Below are 15,965 nucleotides of genomic sequence, written 5' to 3'. Positions count from 1 at the left end.
AGAACCAATTTTAGTTCCACATCTCAACGCTCCGTGGCGCTAGGCTTGGCAAAGATGGCCTACTCTAACCCAGTCATCATGGTCATGCCAGTCGTGTCCTGTTCCCAGTTTCCGTCATTCGGGATTCCCATCATCATGATCATACTAGTACATGTCATATCATGATCTTTATGCGAGATAAATTTAACTTTTTTTCTATTTCAGCTATATTTAATACAACAATGATTATTTTAAATAAAAATTGTTCATTTGTCTTTCTTTTCTTTTCTCGGCTCCGTCTACATGGTCTATCATGTATGCATGTATGGGCTCTGCTTGCTTGCTGGCATATGGCTGGGGCAGCTGCATCTACTCTTCACTGCTCATCTACTCTCATCCATCCTCGCTCGATCAATCCATCTGAGTATGTTTAGGGCGGGCATTTTTGGGTGCTTGGTCATGCTGGCCATGACATGACCAACATGACCAAAAAGGTCTAGGCGCCTAGTGAGGTTTTGTGTATCCTCAACTCAACACAAACGGCCAACCTGAAGTGTATATGGGACCCCTGGCCTAGACTAGGGCTGGGGCTAGTAAAGGAAACAAAGATGAATATAAAATATTTTGTGTATTATATTACATCATGAAAAACAATTTGCATACATTTTATTTACAATGGACAACAAAGGCAACAGGTAAGAAAGCTGACGAAGTTGGCGCAGACACTCAAGCTTGAAGCAAACATCACAGGACAGTTGAGTAAGCTGACAGTCCAAGCCAGGTTCTGAGAAATGGAACACTGTGTGTCTTAATTGGCATTGACACATCCTATTGTTTGCCCATAACATAAAGCACACAGCTTGTATCATGCATGTCAAGACAAAACATTGCAAGCTGGCAATAGCAATTGGCGCACAATCAAAGTTCACTGTTGGTGACTAAAATCAACACATTTTAATTGTTCAGTAATGTCACTGTTATGATAAAAGCAATCGGCACATTATTCGGTATTTTCCAAGCACTGAAAATTAATCAGCACATTGTAAAACAAAAAACGTGCATAATGTACAAATTCCACAATGAATACTAGTATAATCCGCATGCATTTAAAAGTTTTTAGTGTCCGATCGAATGGAATAGAAGTCCACAACGAAAGTTCACAGGTGCGATAAAACAACCAGCACATTGTTCAGTAATGTCCTAATGCACAAATTCCACTAAAATAATTATATTTTATGCACTTAAAATCCAAAATAATTGTCCGAATGGAATGCAAGTCCAAACTATATTGTCCAAGATTAACGTATTTCAGAATCTGAGAATCCCATGAATTCTTCGTCCTCCGTATCGTCGTGGAAGAGATCAGCAAGAACAGCTAGATCTGCTGACGTAACTTGCGTATCCTCATGATCCATATTATCCTCCTCCTCCGATTCAGCATCTGCGGTTGACAGGAGAGTTGGAGACAGCATTTCAGATTTTGCGAAACTGTTCTGAATGCATGAAATTGTCACTTTTGACCACGACTCTAAAACCCAGTTGCTGACTTCTGCATATGTTGCTCGTCTTTGTGAAAGAATGTTCCCCTGCGACCATCCAGTTCTCCCAAATCACACTAATCTTTAAATGCCTTGTTGACACTGATGTCCAGAGGTTGGAGAAGTTTCGTTAATCCACCAGGTATTATCGATATCTTAGTTCATTTTCTTCAGGTGATATTTCACCGAGTCACATTTGTGGGCCATCATTGAATCCAACACCAGCAGCGAAGTGGATGTCTTGAAAAAACCACCTGGTCTCTTGACGTAACAGTTGTCGAGCCATTCGTGCATCATGTCTTCGTCCATCCATCCCTTGGGGTTTGCTTGGACGACTCCAGCCGGAAATTTTTCTTTTGGAATTGTCATTCGCTTGAAAATTAACATTGTCAGTAGCTTCTTCCCCGATGCAGTACAGCTGAGCACGACTGTAAAACTTGATTTCTCGTGCCCGGTTGTCTTTATTGGTACCATCTTCTCTCCCTTCTTTTCTACTGTGCGATGCATAGGTATATCGAACGTTAAAGGAACTTTATCCATATTGATGATGTGGTCGAGTGAAATACCATGTTCTTGTACGACATCTTTTGTGTATGACCGAAAGCTAACTTCTCTTCCCAATCTTTCGGTAGTTTCTGACAGACGGTAGTGCATTGCCTGATGGAAAGTTCTTTTCTTCTCATAAATCGAAAGCACCAAGAGGGACCTCTGTGGAACTCGCTGATGTTCATTTCTTCTGCAGTGGCCTTAGCTTTCAGACGAATTGAAATTGTTGATATTCCTCTGCCGGCAGCCCACTGTTCATTTACCCATGCCTCCATCCGGTTCTCTAGCTTTGGCCATCTTGCTTTATCACCACGGAACGCCTTCCTGGACTTCTTGGTTTGTTTTAGCGCATCCTCTTGTTTTTGCCAACCTCTGATCACGGATTCGGTAATGCCGTATTCTCTTCCCGCAGCTCGATTCCCATGTTCCTTGGCAAATAGAATGACTTTTACTTTGAAGCCGGCTTCATAAGTCTTTCTTCTTGTGGGTGGCATCTTTGTCTTCTCGTCTGTGTGGCACCTGCCGGGTATTTGTCTATAACGCAGTTTTACCTTGGTATTTATATCATGTGAACGAGGTCACATGGAGAAGTATTTTTCATTGGCTAGAGCCACCACTGGGAAATCTGTTGATTTGTCACTAAATTAAGTGTCAGTTTAGGCATCAATCAGGACACAACTAAGAAAAAGTTGGAACTACTTGTACCGGTATATGACTCATGTTGTGCATTGGTCCCTTATTACTTTGTAGCTTAAATAGTTTGTAGGAAATATGATCTAAAAAAAGTTTATTGAAAGTAAAATATACAGAAAATTTTTGGGAATTTTACAGAAAATGTTCATTTTATATCTTGAGGAAATAATTCGTCTTTACCATTTTTTATTTAATACTGAAACAAACTACAGACTGTTTCGTTTTAGCTTTGAACCTGCAATGACAGCGGTGAAATAGGACAGTCTCTCATTGAGGTGACGTTTAGTTAATATAACTCCCGAAAGAGGGTGTTGTAGTCAGGTGTTTGACACGAATTTATGAACGGCCGCAACGGAATTTGTACCATACCTAAAGTGAAGCAACAAAGCCAACATGAAAATTCAAACTAGGATGCTGTGAACATGGGCAAATATCATGAATATTGATCATGTTTCATGGTGTTTAGGCCTATTTAAACATGAAAAATAAGATTTGATAGATACCTAACTATACCAAATATTTATATACGGTAGCCCATGCTGGCGTATTCTTTCATGTCACCATAGCTGTTGTTCTTGTTCTCACGGAACGTCACGGAGAAGTGTGCCGTCCTGACTTTGTGATGGCCAACATCGTCACGTTGTTGTGAAAAAAATTACACACACAGCCACAGAATTTTTATCGTAGGCCGTAGATAATGCGCACCACCGGATAACGCGCACCCCCCATTTTTAGGCCCTTCCAACGGAAAAAAGTCGCGCACTATACGCCGGAAAATACGGTATCTAAAACTATCCACTTCCTCCAGTCTTTCACCCTTAATGCTCACTTCCAGACTGCTGTCACTCTCCTCCCATGTACATCTCCTCACCTTACTTTTGCCCACATTTATCTTTAGCTTCCTTCTTTCACACACCTCAAACTGTTACTAACTTCCTCAATCCCTCCTCTGATCCCGCTACATGCGCAGTGTCATCAGCAAACAACAACTGGCTCACCTCCCACTTTTCTCCATTTTCTTTAATCATCTCCAACCCTTGACCCATTACCCTTGCATTCACCTCTCGCACCACCCCATCCATGTAAAGATTGAACAGCCAGGGCGACATAACACATCCCTGACAAAGTCCTACCTTTACCTCAAACCATTCACTCTCTCCATTTCTAATCCTAACACAAGCTCTACTACTCTCGTAAAAACTCTTGACTGCTCTTAACAGCTTTCCTCCTATCCCATATATCTGCACTACCTCCCACAGTGCCTTCCTGTCTACCCTGTCGTAAGCCTTTTCCAGATCCATGAAAGCCCAAAAAACATCCTTACCTTTTCCTATAGCTTTCTCACATATCTGTCTTACCACAAAAATCTGATTTACACAACCCCTACCTGTCCTAAACCCACACTGTTCCTCACCAAGTACTCCCTCTGTTCCTCTCCTAATCCTCTCAATCAAGATCCTCCCATAAGCCTTCCCAACTACACTCAACAAGCTGATCCCTCTGAAACTACTACTCTCACACTTGTCCCCCTTTCCCTTGTAAAGCAGAACTATACAGGCACTCCTCCAGTCCTCTGGCACTCTACCCTCTCTTAAACAAACATTAGATAACCTCACCAGCCAGTCCACCATAACTGTACCTCCTTTCTTCAGACATTCTGCATGGCATCCATCCAACCCAGGTGCCTTATCTGCTCTCATCATCTTGACAGCTGCTTTCACTTCATCCTTCCCTATTTCTCCTCCATTTTCTTCACTCATCACTCTCATTTTCTTAGTGCTTCCCACTGCAACTACCTCTCCTTCCCTATCCTCCTTCACATTTAGCAACTCCCTAAATATTTGCCCACCTTCCTCTCACTGCCTTCTCTTCCATGATCATCTCTCCATCTACACCTTTTACCTTTTCTTTTCCACTTGATTCGCCTCCTCTTTCTCTTTTAATTTCCTTCCAAAACATCTTTTTATTACTTTCAGAATTTTCTGTCATACTCTTACCCCATTTCACATCTGCTCTCCTCTTTGGTTCCTTTATCTTTTGCTTAACTTCCCTTCTCTTTACTTTGTACCTCTCATATGATTCCCTCGTCCTAATTTGTAGTCAATCTATGAATACCTGCTAAGAATTCTCTTCTACACCTTTCTTTGCTTCCTCATCCCACCATTCACTACCCCTCCTTCTATTTCCTCCCGCCCTCCTTGTTCCACACACCATCTTTGCACACCTCATGACTCCCTCCTTGAACCATCCCCATTCCTCCTCCACTCTTAGTTCTACTTTATCCTTTACTCCTTCCCACTCCTTTTTCAGCTTCTTATACTTATTCTCCTTTTTTTTTTTCTCATTTAAGCAGTTCACTCTACCTCCCTACCTTCTGCCCTTTTCCTCTTTCTCCACTCTCAATTTACCTTCCACCAGAAAATGATCTGATATTCCCCCACTCTCTCCCCTTAGAACATATACATCCTTAACTCTTCCTACCATACCCCTGGTCACCACTATATAGTCCATTAATACTCTATCTGCCACCCTTCCATCCACCACCATCTCCCATGTGTACTTATGCCTGACTTTCTTCCTAAACACTGTATTTGCTATCATCAACTCTCAAGACACATCACCATCAACTTTCCACTATGATTTTTACCTGGAACTCCATACTTCCCAATCACTCCATCTGCTGGTTCATTTCCTACCCTAGCATTAAGGTCTCCCAATACAGCTACATTGACATTTCTCCCTAATTCCCCTTTGCACTCATTTATATCTACCCAAAAAGCCTCCCTTTCCTCTATGCTCTTCTCACTACCAGATCCATACACACTTACAAAAACCCACATCTCCCTTCCCAGCTTCATCTTCATCCACATTAACATTGATGAAACCTCCTTCCACTCGATTACCCACTTACTTATCTCTTCACTTACTAGTATAGCCACCCCTTCTCTCCCTCGTCCCCTCTTCACTCCTGAGTACCTCCCATCTACACTCCCAAACTCACAGTTGCCCTTTCCTTTCATTGTAGTTTCACTCAAAGCCAGCACATCCATCTTTCTTCTCACAAACATACTGCCTATCTCTTCCCTTTTACTCTCATCTATACCACATCCACACACATTAAAAGACCCAAACCTTAGGGTACTGGTTGGAAAACTCCCAGACCCTCTTATGCCTTTACTTTTTTTTTTTTTTTTTTTTTTTAGGAATGTCCCCTTTTGGGGCTACAGGTAGTAGGACTCTAATCCCATCCCCTGGCCCGTTTTTTTTTTTTTTTTTTTTTTTTGTCGCCTTTTACAACTCAAGTGAAAAGATTTGGTGGTAGCATTCTCTTCCCCCACCACAGGGTCGGCAAAAAAAGGAAATGAATATTCAAAGAAATGGTACAGGACAGTAACAAGGGGTTGGGGGACAGCATAACAGAGGGATTGTTGTAGTATAAAAGTGTCATCATTTCTTTATGAACAGTCTTCCTCTATCACAGACCAAATGATGTGTGGCTCTGGTCCATAGGGGTGCCTCATATAGACCCTAAAGTATCAACTGCATGCTACTTTGCCAAAATAACATGCAGCCAATACCCCAGACTGCTCTTAACCCTAGATTGGTATCCGTGTTTTAGCGGTACATAGTTTGTATCACCAGTCCAATTGGACCAGCTGAGGAAAAAGTAAAAAAACATATACCAATATTAGTTTTATTGGCCTGAATGAAAAAATAGATCAATGTGCATGCTATCACAACAAGTAATGAGGTTTTTCATGAATGTAGAAAAATATACTAAGGGAAAAAAATGAGAAATTATAAGTGACTTTAGTAAAAAAAAAAATTTAAAGTACGAAAAAGGTAAATAATGAAAAAAGTATGCAAACACAAGTTTGGAGGTCCGACCATCACCATACACCACTGCATTGCCCTGGCCAGTACCAAAAGTGAGGTGCTTGGAACATATGGAAAAGACCTTTTACTGATAACAGTTGGGGCACTGGAGTTTGTAGTGCTTGGTGCACACTGTCTGGCTGCACTCATATCACTGAGTCCTGCACCTGCTGGCAGTCTTCCAGTGGCAGAAGTGACACCATGCCTTTCCAGCTGAACCATCTGCCTGTTGTGGTAGTGGTGGTAGTTGTATTTCAAAGCATCCCTTCACACAGTGGAGGAGTGACCCGTGGATGGTTCGTCTGTCCACTCTGTTGGGCTAGTGGTTTGGCTAGGTCATATGCCACCCTCTGCATGAAAATCCGGTGCACATTGTTTCTAGAGGTTCTTGCTTTACCTGCTTCCTTATATAATATGAAAGCATTGACACTTGCAATGTTCAACAGGCCATAAAACATGCAGCATGGCTACCTTTGGGTCTTCCTGTTTGTGCTATATGAAGCACACATGTGATCAAGAACATCAACCCCACCTTTCGATTTGTTATAAAAATGAATAATTTCAGGTTTTCCCTTCTCACCAATTGCAGCTTCGTGGTGAAGGGTTGACAACAGGACAACTGTCTTATCCTTTTTGGCTTTATACGATACCAGTGTGGTGTTGCAGTCAAAGAGAAAGATACTTGTTTTCTCTGGTCGCACCCTTTCTTTCTCCAGCATCACAGTAGGAATGTAAGGTTTCTTACGAATCGTCCCAACACATGTCGTGTTTCTTGCTAGAAGGTCCTGGGCCAAAGGGAGGCTTGTAAACCAATTATCCATTGTCAGGGTTCTGACATCTATGAATGGCTCAACAAGTGTCATTGTTGTAGTATGTGCAACACCTACATTACGTCGTTGTCCTGTGGGTTTTTTGCCAAGGTATGTGTGGGACGTCCTTTTGGATAAGGAGAGGCCGTATGCAGTAATTCCTTGGTTTATTGGGTATAGAGAAATTAAATGATTGGGCGTGTAGAGAACACTGACCTCCCTCTACAACGCACGTGTGCCCACTGAAGCACGCGCAGGTGCAGAGCATACAGACTCGCCATGGAGTATACACAGATACATGGAGTAATGGAAGTGGAAACACTGCACGCACATATCTAGAGTAATGGAAATATACTATCCTACATCTCCCTCCCCCCTTAACGTTCATAGCACTAGGTGTCTTGAGCGTGACGTTTGTCCCTAAGGCGTGCTGACCGACGGGGCAGATCAGGCGGTGGAGGCTGTACTCCCGATTGGGTGGCCTCCATGGGCGTCATGTCGACGGGCGGGGGCGGGGATGGGCGAAGGAAACGACGGTTCCTCCAAATGGTCCGACCACTGGACAACTTGATCAAGTAGTCCCTGGACCTTCCAACGTCCATGATGGTGCCAATCTTGTCACAACGCTTAGTAGTCGGGTCCTGGATACGGACTACATCGCCGCGCTGGAGTGATGGGAGTGGTCGGGCGTGGGCGTCGTAACGGGCCGTATCGTCGCGCAGGCGAGCCGCAGCTCGACGATCACAACTCTCGTCTCTGGCCTGCCACTGTTTCTGAAAGGCCTTGGCGTGCGCTGGGACGCAGGAGCGAAGAGGGTGACCGTAAAGTGTCTGCGCCGGAGATCGACCGGTGTGATTCGGGGTGTTGCGAAGCTCGAAGACCCCTGTCGAACGCCTCACAGTCCAAGTTGCCAGACGGAGCCACCTTCTGAATAAGGTACTTAACCGCCTTCACGGCCGACTCTGCGTGTTCGTTCGACTGAGGATGGGGCGTTGACATGTCGTGGCGAACTCCCCAACGCTCGAGGAAAGCGGCGAATTCGCTGCTGGCGAACTGCGGGCCGCCGTCCGTACGCAAGCGAACTGGGACACCGAGGTCGCGAAATAGCTGCCTGAAGTGACGAATGGTCGCTGAAGTGGTCGTGTTGGAGCCGCATGATACCACGACGGGCCAGCCAGACAGTCGGTCAGCGAACACGAGGAAGGACTTCCCTGCGATGGAGAAGAAGTCAGCTGACACTGACTCGAATGGCCTGGTAGGGTGGTCATCACAGCGGTAGGGCTCTTGTTGCTGGCTTGGTTGCAGAACTTGACACGGCTCACAAGCACGGACCGTGTTCACAATGTCTGCGGCGATGCCGGGCCAGTACACCGCTTGACGGGCACGACGTTTCGTAGCCTCGGCTCCACGATGGCTATCATGCAAGCGGGCCAGGACTTGACGGCGAAGAGCGGCCGGGACGACTACTCTGGCTCCGTACAGAACAAGGTCCTCTCGCACCTTCCAGTACGGGCGCAGAGTGTTAGGCAGGGCGTAGCGGTCGCATGGGAATCCCTGTCTGACGCACTGAAGAAGTTCGATGTATGCAGGGTCGTCCCTGGCTGCGCGCCTGAGTTCCTCCATCGCTGGGTCGCAGTCCGTGGGTGTGGCGGCCAGGGACTCGACTGCTCGCAATGTGACGATGCTCCCGACAGAAAAGTTGGTCTCGGTGCCTAGAGCGTCGTCGTCGACAGTCGGCTGGTTCACTGGGAAACGTGACAGGGCATCCGGGATGCACAACTCCTTCCCAGGGCGCCACGTTGCCGTGAAGGTGAAAGCTGCAATTTTCTCCTTCAGGCTCTGTAGACGGGGGTTATCGATGGCATCTACCGTGTAGCTATTGAGGATCGGGACTAGTGGGCAATGGTCCGTCACGAGGCAGAAATGCTGGAGACCAGTGAGGTAAAACTTGCATTTCCTCATTGCCCAGACTACTGACAGTAACTCGAGCTCCATTGTGGCGTAGCGTGTCTCCGCATCCGTCAAGAAGCGTGAGTCACACTGGACGAGACGGTAGTGGTCTTGGAGGAGGGCGTATCCTAGGCCATACAAGCGCGAAGCATCTGTTTGGAGTACGGTCGAGAGGGCAGGATCGAAGGCCGCAAGCACCGGTGGACTGGACAAGGCCCTCTTGACGCGTTCAAAAGCCTGGTCGTGGTCCTGGGTCCACACGAACGATCTCTTGGGGCTCATCAGTGGGCGAAGCGGGGCAGCAGCTGAGGCTACGTCACGTGAGAAGTCAGCTAACTGATTCACAAGACCCATGAAGGACCGCAGGTCTGTGATGTTAGCCGGCTTGACGAAGTCTATGATGGCACGAACCTTGCCTGGGTCTGCTGCTATGCCGTCATGAGAGAGCCGATAGCCGCAGAAGGAAACCGTGTCCGCTGCGAGTACGAACTTCTCGGCGTTCAAGGTGATGCCATGTTTCCTGCATCTAGCCAGGACATCGTCGACACGGCGGAGGTGGGAAAGGTAGTCTTCGTCGTATAGAAGAAGGTCGTCCACTACTTTTACACAATGCATCACTCCCTGGAGCGCCAGGTCGCCTCGTAGACAGAAGGCGTCCCCCGTGGCTGCGAAACCCATGGGGCCACGGAGGTAGCGGAAGCGGGCGTATGGAGTGATGTAAGTGGTGAGCCGCTGATCTTCCTCGGCCAGAGGGATCTGCCAGTATCCACACAAGGCGTCAATTGTGGTGAAGTATTTGGCCTGTGGGTCGACGCTCCTGGTGGCTGCAAAAGGAGTCGGTGACGGGTGGGCGGGGCGGGAAACCTGGCTGTTAAGCTTGGAGAGGTCAGTGGTGATGCGTATACCTCCTCCTGGCTTCTCGACGACAACCATGGGGTAGCACCAAGGAGACGGATCCTCGCCAGCTGGGGCGATAATACCTTGTGCACCACGAATTCTAATTCGGCCCGCACCTGGTCCTGGTATGCTCGAGGGATCAATCGGGGTGTGTGGATCGCGAAGGGCTGCGCGTTCTCCCTGAGGTGAATGCGCATAGGTGGTCCGGACATAGGTTGCAGAGGTGCCTTGTGCAAATCGGCCTTCTTAACAACGTCTGTATATTCCCGGAGGAAGTACTTCCTGGCCTCTGACGGCGAGGTGTCGGCACGCAACGGGAACGGCGACGACGGTGCTGGAGGTGGGACAGCTGTGACAGCTGGTTGCACGTGGCACTGTGCAGTGGCCACAAGCGCAGCACTCGTCGACTCCCTAATCGCTCCGAGGGTGCTACCGTCGTATGAAATCTGCCGTGGGAAGTCCTTCGGGATAAGTCCTAGAGCCCTGCAATGCTTCCACGAGAGCAATGGAGTGGTCAGGGCACCTTGGACATCGATCCACCCCGAGCATCTCAAACTGCCGTAGGTGAGCTCCGCCTGCATAGAACCCAATGCTGTAGGCATCTTGGACCCGTCGGCGTTGTAGTACTCCAGAGATGGGGGCGGTTGCAAGTCGTTCCTTGTGATGCCCAGTTGCTGAAGATGTTGAGGGCCCATCACCGTAGTATCGGCCCCTGTATCTGGAATCATGTCAATACAACCTGACCTTCCACCGTAAGTAACGACGACTGAGATGGTAGGCGAAGGCTTGCCCCGGGTAGTGGACTGAATGCTGCGCACGCCACTTGTTGGCCGTGTAGAAGTGCTGGGGTCTGGTGGCGGTGAATGCGTCCTCACTACGTGGATAGTCGAACGACCGTCGTTCCTGGTCTTCGGGGGCTTGGACTTCGAATGACGCTGGGTCTTGGGTTTGGAAGACCTGCAGAGTTTGTCGAAGTGCCTGTACCGACTGCAAGCCTTGCACTGTGTAGACTTGGCTGGACAAGTACTCGTGTGTGACCAGTGCCCTTTATCACCGCATCCATGGCAAACTGCCTCCGAAGCAGGGCAGCCTTTATGGCCATGCTGCTGACGACCACAATTGCTGCAAGGAGATTGCAGTGGAACGTGCGCCTGCCTTGGCCTATGGTCCGTCTTCTTGCCTTTCCTGTATTGAGAGACTGCACGGACTGTGAGAGGAGCACGAAGAGCGGAGACTGTCGTCCTGGTAGCCTCGTATGAGCGTCATAGGGTCACGACGTCAGTGAGTGTCAATGCAGCGTCGAGTGCGACGATCTTCTGTGCCAATTCTTCGTCCTGCACGCCAGTGAGAATTCCATGCTTCAGCCAAGCCTCTATGCAGGTTGTGTTGTTGGCTTTGCAGACGTCTACCTCTTCCGAGAGGTCTTTGAGCCGCACGAAGAAGTTTGCAAACGATTCGCCGGCAGCCTGTTTGCATGAAGTAAATGCCCGTCGTCGAAGCGCTTCGTTGCTTGATTCCTTGAAGTGTTTCTGAAGGGCGTCAAGCACGTCTGCCACAGACGAAGTGGAGTCTGGTGGTATTTGCAGTGTATGCTCCAATGCTCGCTGAGTTTCCTGAGATAGGCACATGTGTAGCTGTATCAGCTGTTTAGGGAGGGATAGACTCGTTAACTCCACCATAGTCGCGTAATCATCCCACTTTCGCCTCCATTCCCTAAATGATCGGAATGTAACGTCCGAAAGGAGAGGGGGTGGCAGCTGTGCAGCTGCCTTCGGAGCAGGTGGGGTTGTGGGTGGACGTGAAGGGTCGTTACCAGAAGGGGTTGGTTGGTTCCGCTGGTCCTGGTTATGGGGTACCAGCCTCATAAGGAGGGCATCGAAGCGAGTTGCTTCTTCCCGTCTCTGAAGATCCCTTTCAGCTCGAGCTTCCGCTTCCCTAGCGGTGAACCATTCTAATAAGGTTCGCATGTCCATTGAAGATGTAGAGGGCGAGCGCTCTTCCTCGTCGGACGAAGCTGCAGTGGAGGGCTTTGGACTATCACCGTTGGGCATAATGAAATGCGTCGTGCGCGAGCAAGCACTTACGAGTTACAAGTACGTACGAGTATACTGCGTGTAAGCAAACACGGGCGAGTGACGTTGCTGCACGGGTGTGCTGTGTGCTAAGCTGCATGCAGCAGTGTCTCACGAGACTCCGAGGAAAGCGGAGGGTACAACTGCGCGCTCCATGCGTGGGGATAAGCACAACACTACTTTCCACAAACGTAGAATAATACTCGCACGTAACACTTCACTATGACACTAACACTGCACAACACAGTCATGTGATAAAGACGCATACACAGCACGACACCGGTATAACACAGCCGAATAGTTCACAACACATGTACCACGCATCCTAGGTGTCTGCACGTCACGGCACACTATGCTTGGGAGCCGGAAATGGCGAATTGCGAGGGAAGCCGGTCTCGGGTGAAACACTCTATTGTCCACTGTAGATTCAGCGCCTACGTGACTGCGCCATGTGGGACGTCCTCTTGGACAAGGAGAGGCCGTATGCAGTGATTCCTTGGTTTATTGGGTATAGAGAAATTAAATGATTGGGCATGTAGAGAACACTGACCTCCCTCTTCAACGCACGTGTGCCCACTGAAGCACGCGCAGGTGCAGAGCATACAGACTCGCCATGAAGTATACACAGATACATGGAGTAATGGAAGTGGAAACACTGCGCTCGCATATCTACAGTAATGGAAATATACTATCCTACAGTACGTTTCAGCATTGCACATATAGAAAGTCTCAGCATCGCATATCATGACAATTTTTAAGCCATACTTAGCTGGTTTGTTCGGCATATACATCCGGAAAGGGCATTTTCCTCGAAATGCGAGCAACTGTTCGTCAATCGTCAATTTGTTTCCAGCGTTGTAATGTTTGCCGCAATTGGCGACGAGCCTTTCAAAAAGATACCTAAATTATGCAAATTTATCTGTTATTTGCCTTTCCTCACATGTGTTGAGGTCATCAAATCTGATGCACCTCAACAGGAAGTTGAACTGAAACCCACACATGGTGCTTCTGTAAATAGATGCACTATGTTGGGGACTGAACCTTTCCTCAACAGTCGAGCCATTATTCTTATTTGCACCTGCATGCACTAAAAGCTTTAATTTCAATTAGTGACGTCGGGTCCACAGTAGTTGTTTCCTTGGTGTATGCTGTGCGTTTTCATTCACTCTGTATATTAGTGCAGCGGACAACTTATGTCAACATGACATCATCAAACAGGAGGGACATAAAATCTGCTGGTGTACTAGCTGCAGCAGCTTCGTCTGATGCCAGTCCTCTTCTTACTAGTGCAGGTTGCTGTTGTGGCACTGTTCACCGTACAGGTGTCCTAGACCAAACTGCTTTGTTGGGTGCTATACGTTGTGCTGGTGTTACATTGTGTATCTCAGGTGGTTGTGTAGTATCATCAGCTGATGGTTGTGGACCATCATCATGTCTGTTGAACACCAACAGCTGCTTGTGCAGCATCATCAGGTGATTGTGGCATGACATCAGGGTCATCCGGGTTGACACTGTCACTTGTCAGTTCAGTTACCCATTGAAGTTCTTCATCTCCTGCATCACTGTCATCCATCTGCAGTGGCACAGAGTCTAAATCAGAGTTACTGTCTACTGCATCTTCCGACGAGTCATCGAAGGGGTATGCTATGGATCTGCCAGGTATTTTCTTCACAGGACTTATATCCTCAATATCTTCAGTCAGATGAAGATGCAGTTGGTTCCTCCGTTCGTTTTTTCTTCTGGGCTAATGCAGATGGTAGAAGGGGGCATTTACTCTGCTATTTAGGTGTAGACGTACAGTGTAGAATGGAGCATTTATAAGGTATTTTACATTTTTTGCCACGACCAACAGTTGAGGGCCCTGTAACAGGTGACATAGAGGGCCCTGGGATGGGTGCTGTAGAGGGCCCTGGGACAGGTGAGGTTGAGGCATGGTGGCTACAGTGGGATGAGGCAGCAACAGTCATTATTACATCATAATCATCATGTGTCACGCTCATCACTGTCGCATCCGTGTTCGCCAATTCAATGATGACTGTATCGTGAGGTGCGTCAGGTGTGTGCTGTGTCTGTGTTGGTAACACTTGCTCCTCCACTAGTGAGTGTGAGTGTGGCTGGGGCTCCTCAGTACGCCTGGCGGCAACCAGGCCTGATGTGGGAGAAGGCAGGGGGTTGTCCTGTGTGGCGGTGGTATGGGGCTGGGGGGTCGGGGTCTTGGGCTGGCTCGGTCACTCACACACGCCTCTCCAGCATCACTAACAGTCTCCTCGCATTCATCATTGCCATATAGCTCACCAAACACTTCCAGTGTGTCGCTGGCAGGCATCTTCTCTATCTCATGCTGAGTTATACCTTTGCTCCTCTGCATGCTGATGTGAAGATGTGGGGGAAAAAAATGATCTATCTGTAGCCTACTGACAACTGATCTATGCGTTTGCACATCAGTAGACAATTTTAGCCTCATCTAGCATCAGTAAACTATTGTATACTACTGTAAACAACCCTACAAACTTAATCTTTTATGTTGCGTAATAAAGGTTTAATACTTACATGAAATATATCACCGTGGCGAGGTGTAGCACTCTGGGACACAGAAAGAAGTGGACTGAGCTCAGTCAGGCGGCTCGGCAACAGTGTGCTTGGGATTCTGGGAATTTTATGGCAGGAAATTCAAATCGTAGGATAAGCACCAATCCACCTGGATGAGTGATACCAATCTAGGGTTAACAGCTTTCCTCCTATCCCATATAGCAAAACCTCCCACAGTGCCTTCCTGTCTACCCTGTCGTAATCCTTTTCCAGATCCATAAAAGTCCAAAAAACATCTCATTGTACTCCATCAGTGGAATATTGAACATGTTGTGCGCTGTTCTACCTCCGTGTAACACTGTTGCAGCGATACCCGAAGACGCAATTGCCAGGGCTATTTTTCCTGTTGAACGAACCGTGTCCAGTATAGTGTTGAGCACAAAAGACTTTCCTGTGCTTCCAGGTGCATTTAGAAAGAAGCCATTTTTGTGGTCCTTTTTGTCGCTTTCAATGCATGCCATCACAGTATCGTAGCATAGCCACTGTTTCTCATTGAGGAGAACCTTTTTATTTTTAACCTCTTCTGCCAGCCTGGCTTTATTGTACAATTTTTCCCTACGGATAACGTTTGTTGTCTTTTCACCGTCTCTAGAAGGCGGGAGCCCGTATTGGACTATCCTCCCACACCCGCAGTTCCAGACGTTTTCCTGTATGTCGTCTAAGGCATCCAAGTAAATTTCGTCGTTGTACTCTGATAATCCTCTGAAATGAAGAAGATCACTGGAAAACAGATCTTTGGTCTCCTCCCATATATTTGACTGGTCTTCTAGGTCAGAGAACACCAACATACTTGCATATGTTGCTCTTAGTTGCTTTCTATCGTTAGTATGGTTGATGATCTCTAAAATTGTCTGCTTCCATGTATCTTTGTCACTTAGAAGGCCCATAGCCTTTATGGCTTCCCAATAGGTAGCATATAGATGTCCTTCGACGGTTCTACATACATACATACATATACCAAGGCTTTCCTCCCCCTTACCAGGGGGGTAGCCAAAAAGGACAAGGCACAAAAACAT

At 47.4% G+C, this 15,965-nt stretch overlaps 2 protein-coding genes across 2 annotated transcripts in view; one reads left to right on the top strand and one right to left on the bottom strand.

The window, feature by feature from the left end:
• Positions 1-626, top strand: part of mei-W68 (meiotic W68) — a 44,552-nt gene extending 43,926 nt beyond the window's left edge. The window contains exon 9 of the mRNA XM_076179921.1: positions 343-626. The gene's annotated coding sequence lies outside the window, so the exon portion shown is untranslated. The remainder of the gene's footprint in view (positions 1-342) is intronic.
• Positions 627-7,099: 6,473 nt separating this feature from the next.
• LOC143028962 (uncharacterized) lies at positions 7,100-7,495 on the bottom strand. The gene has a single exon (XM_076191312.1). The coding sequence runs from the start codon at positions 7,493-7,495 to the stop codon at positions 7,100-7,102; it is 396 nt and encodes a 131-aa protein (XP_076047427.1).
• Positions 7,496-15,965: the final 8,470 nt, after the last annotated feature.

The sequence above is a fragment of the Oratosquilla oratoria genome, chromosome 1 (assembly GCF_046742065.1).
Source record: "Oratosquilla oratoria isolate Oo_2021 chromosome 1, ASM4674206v1, whole genome shotgun sequence".
In the NCBI taxonomy this organism is placed as follows: Eukaryota; Metazoa; Arthropoda; class Malacostraca; order Stomatopoda; family Squillidae; genus Oratosquilla; species Oratosquilla oratoria.
The sequence above is the reverse complement of the archived record's forward strand: the minus strand, read 5'-3'. Positions and strand labels throughout refer to the sequence as shown.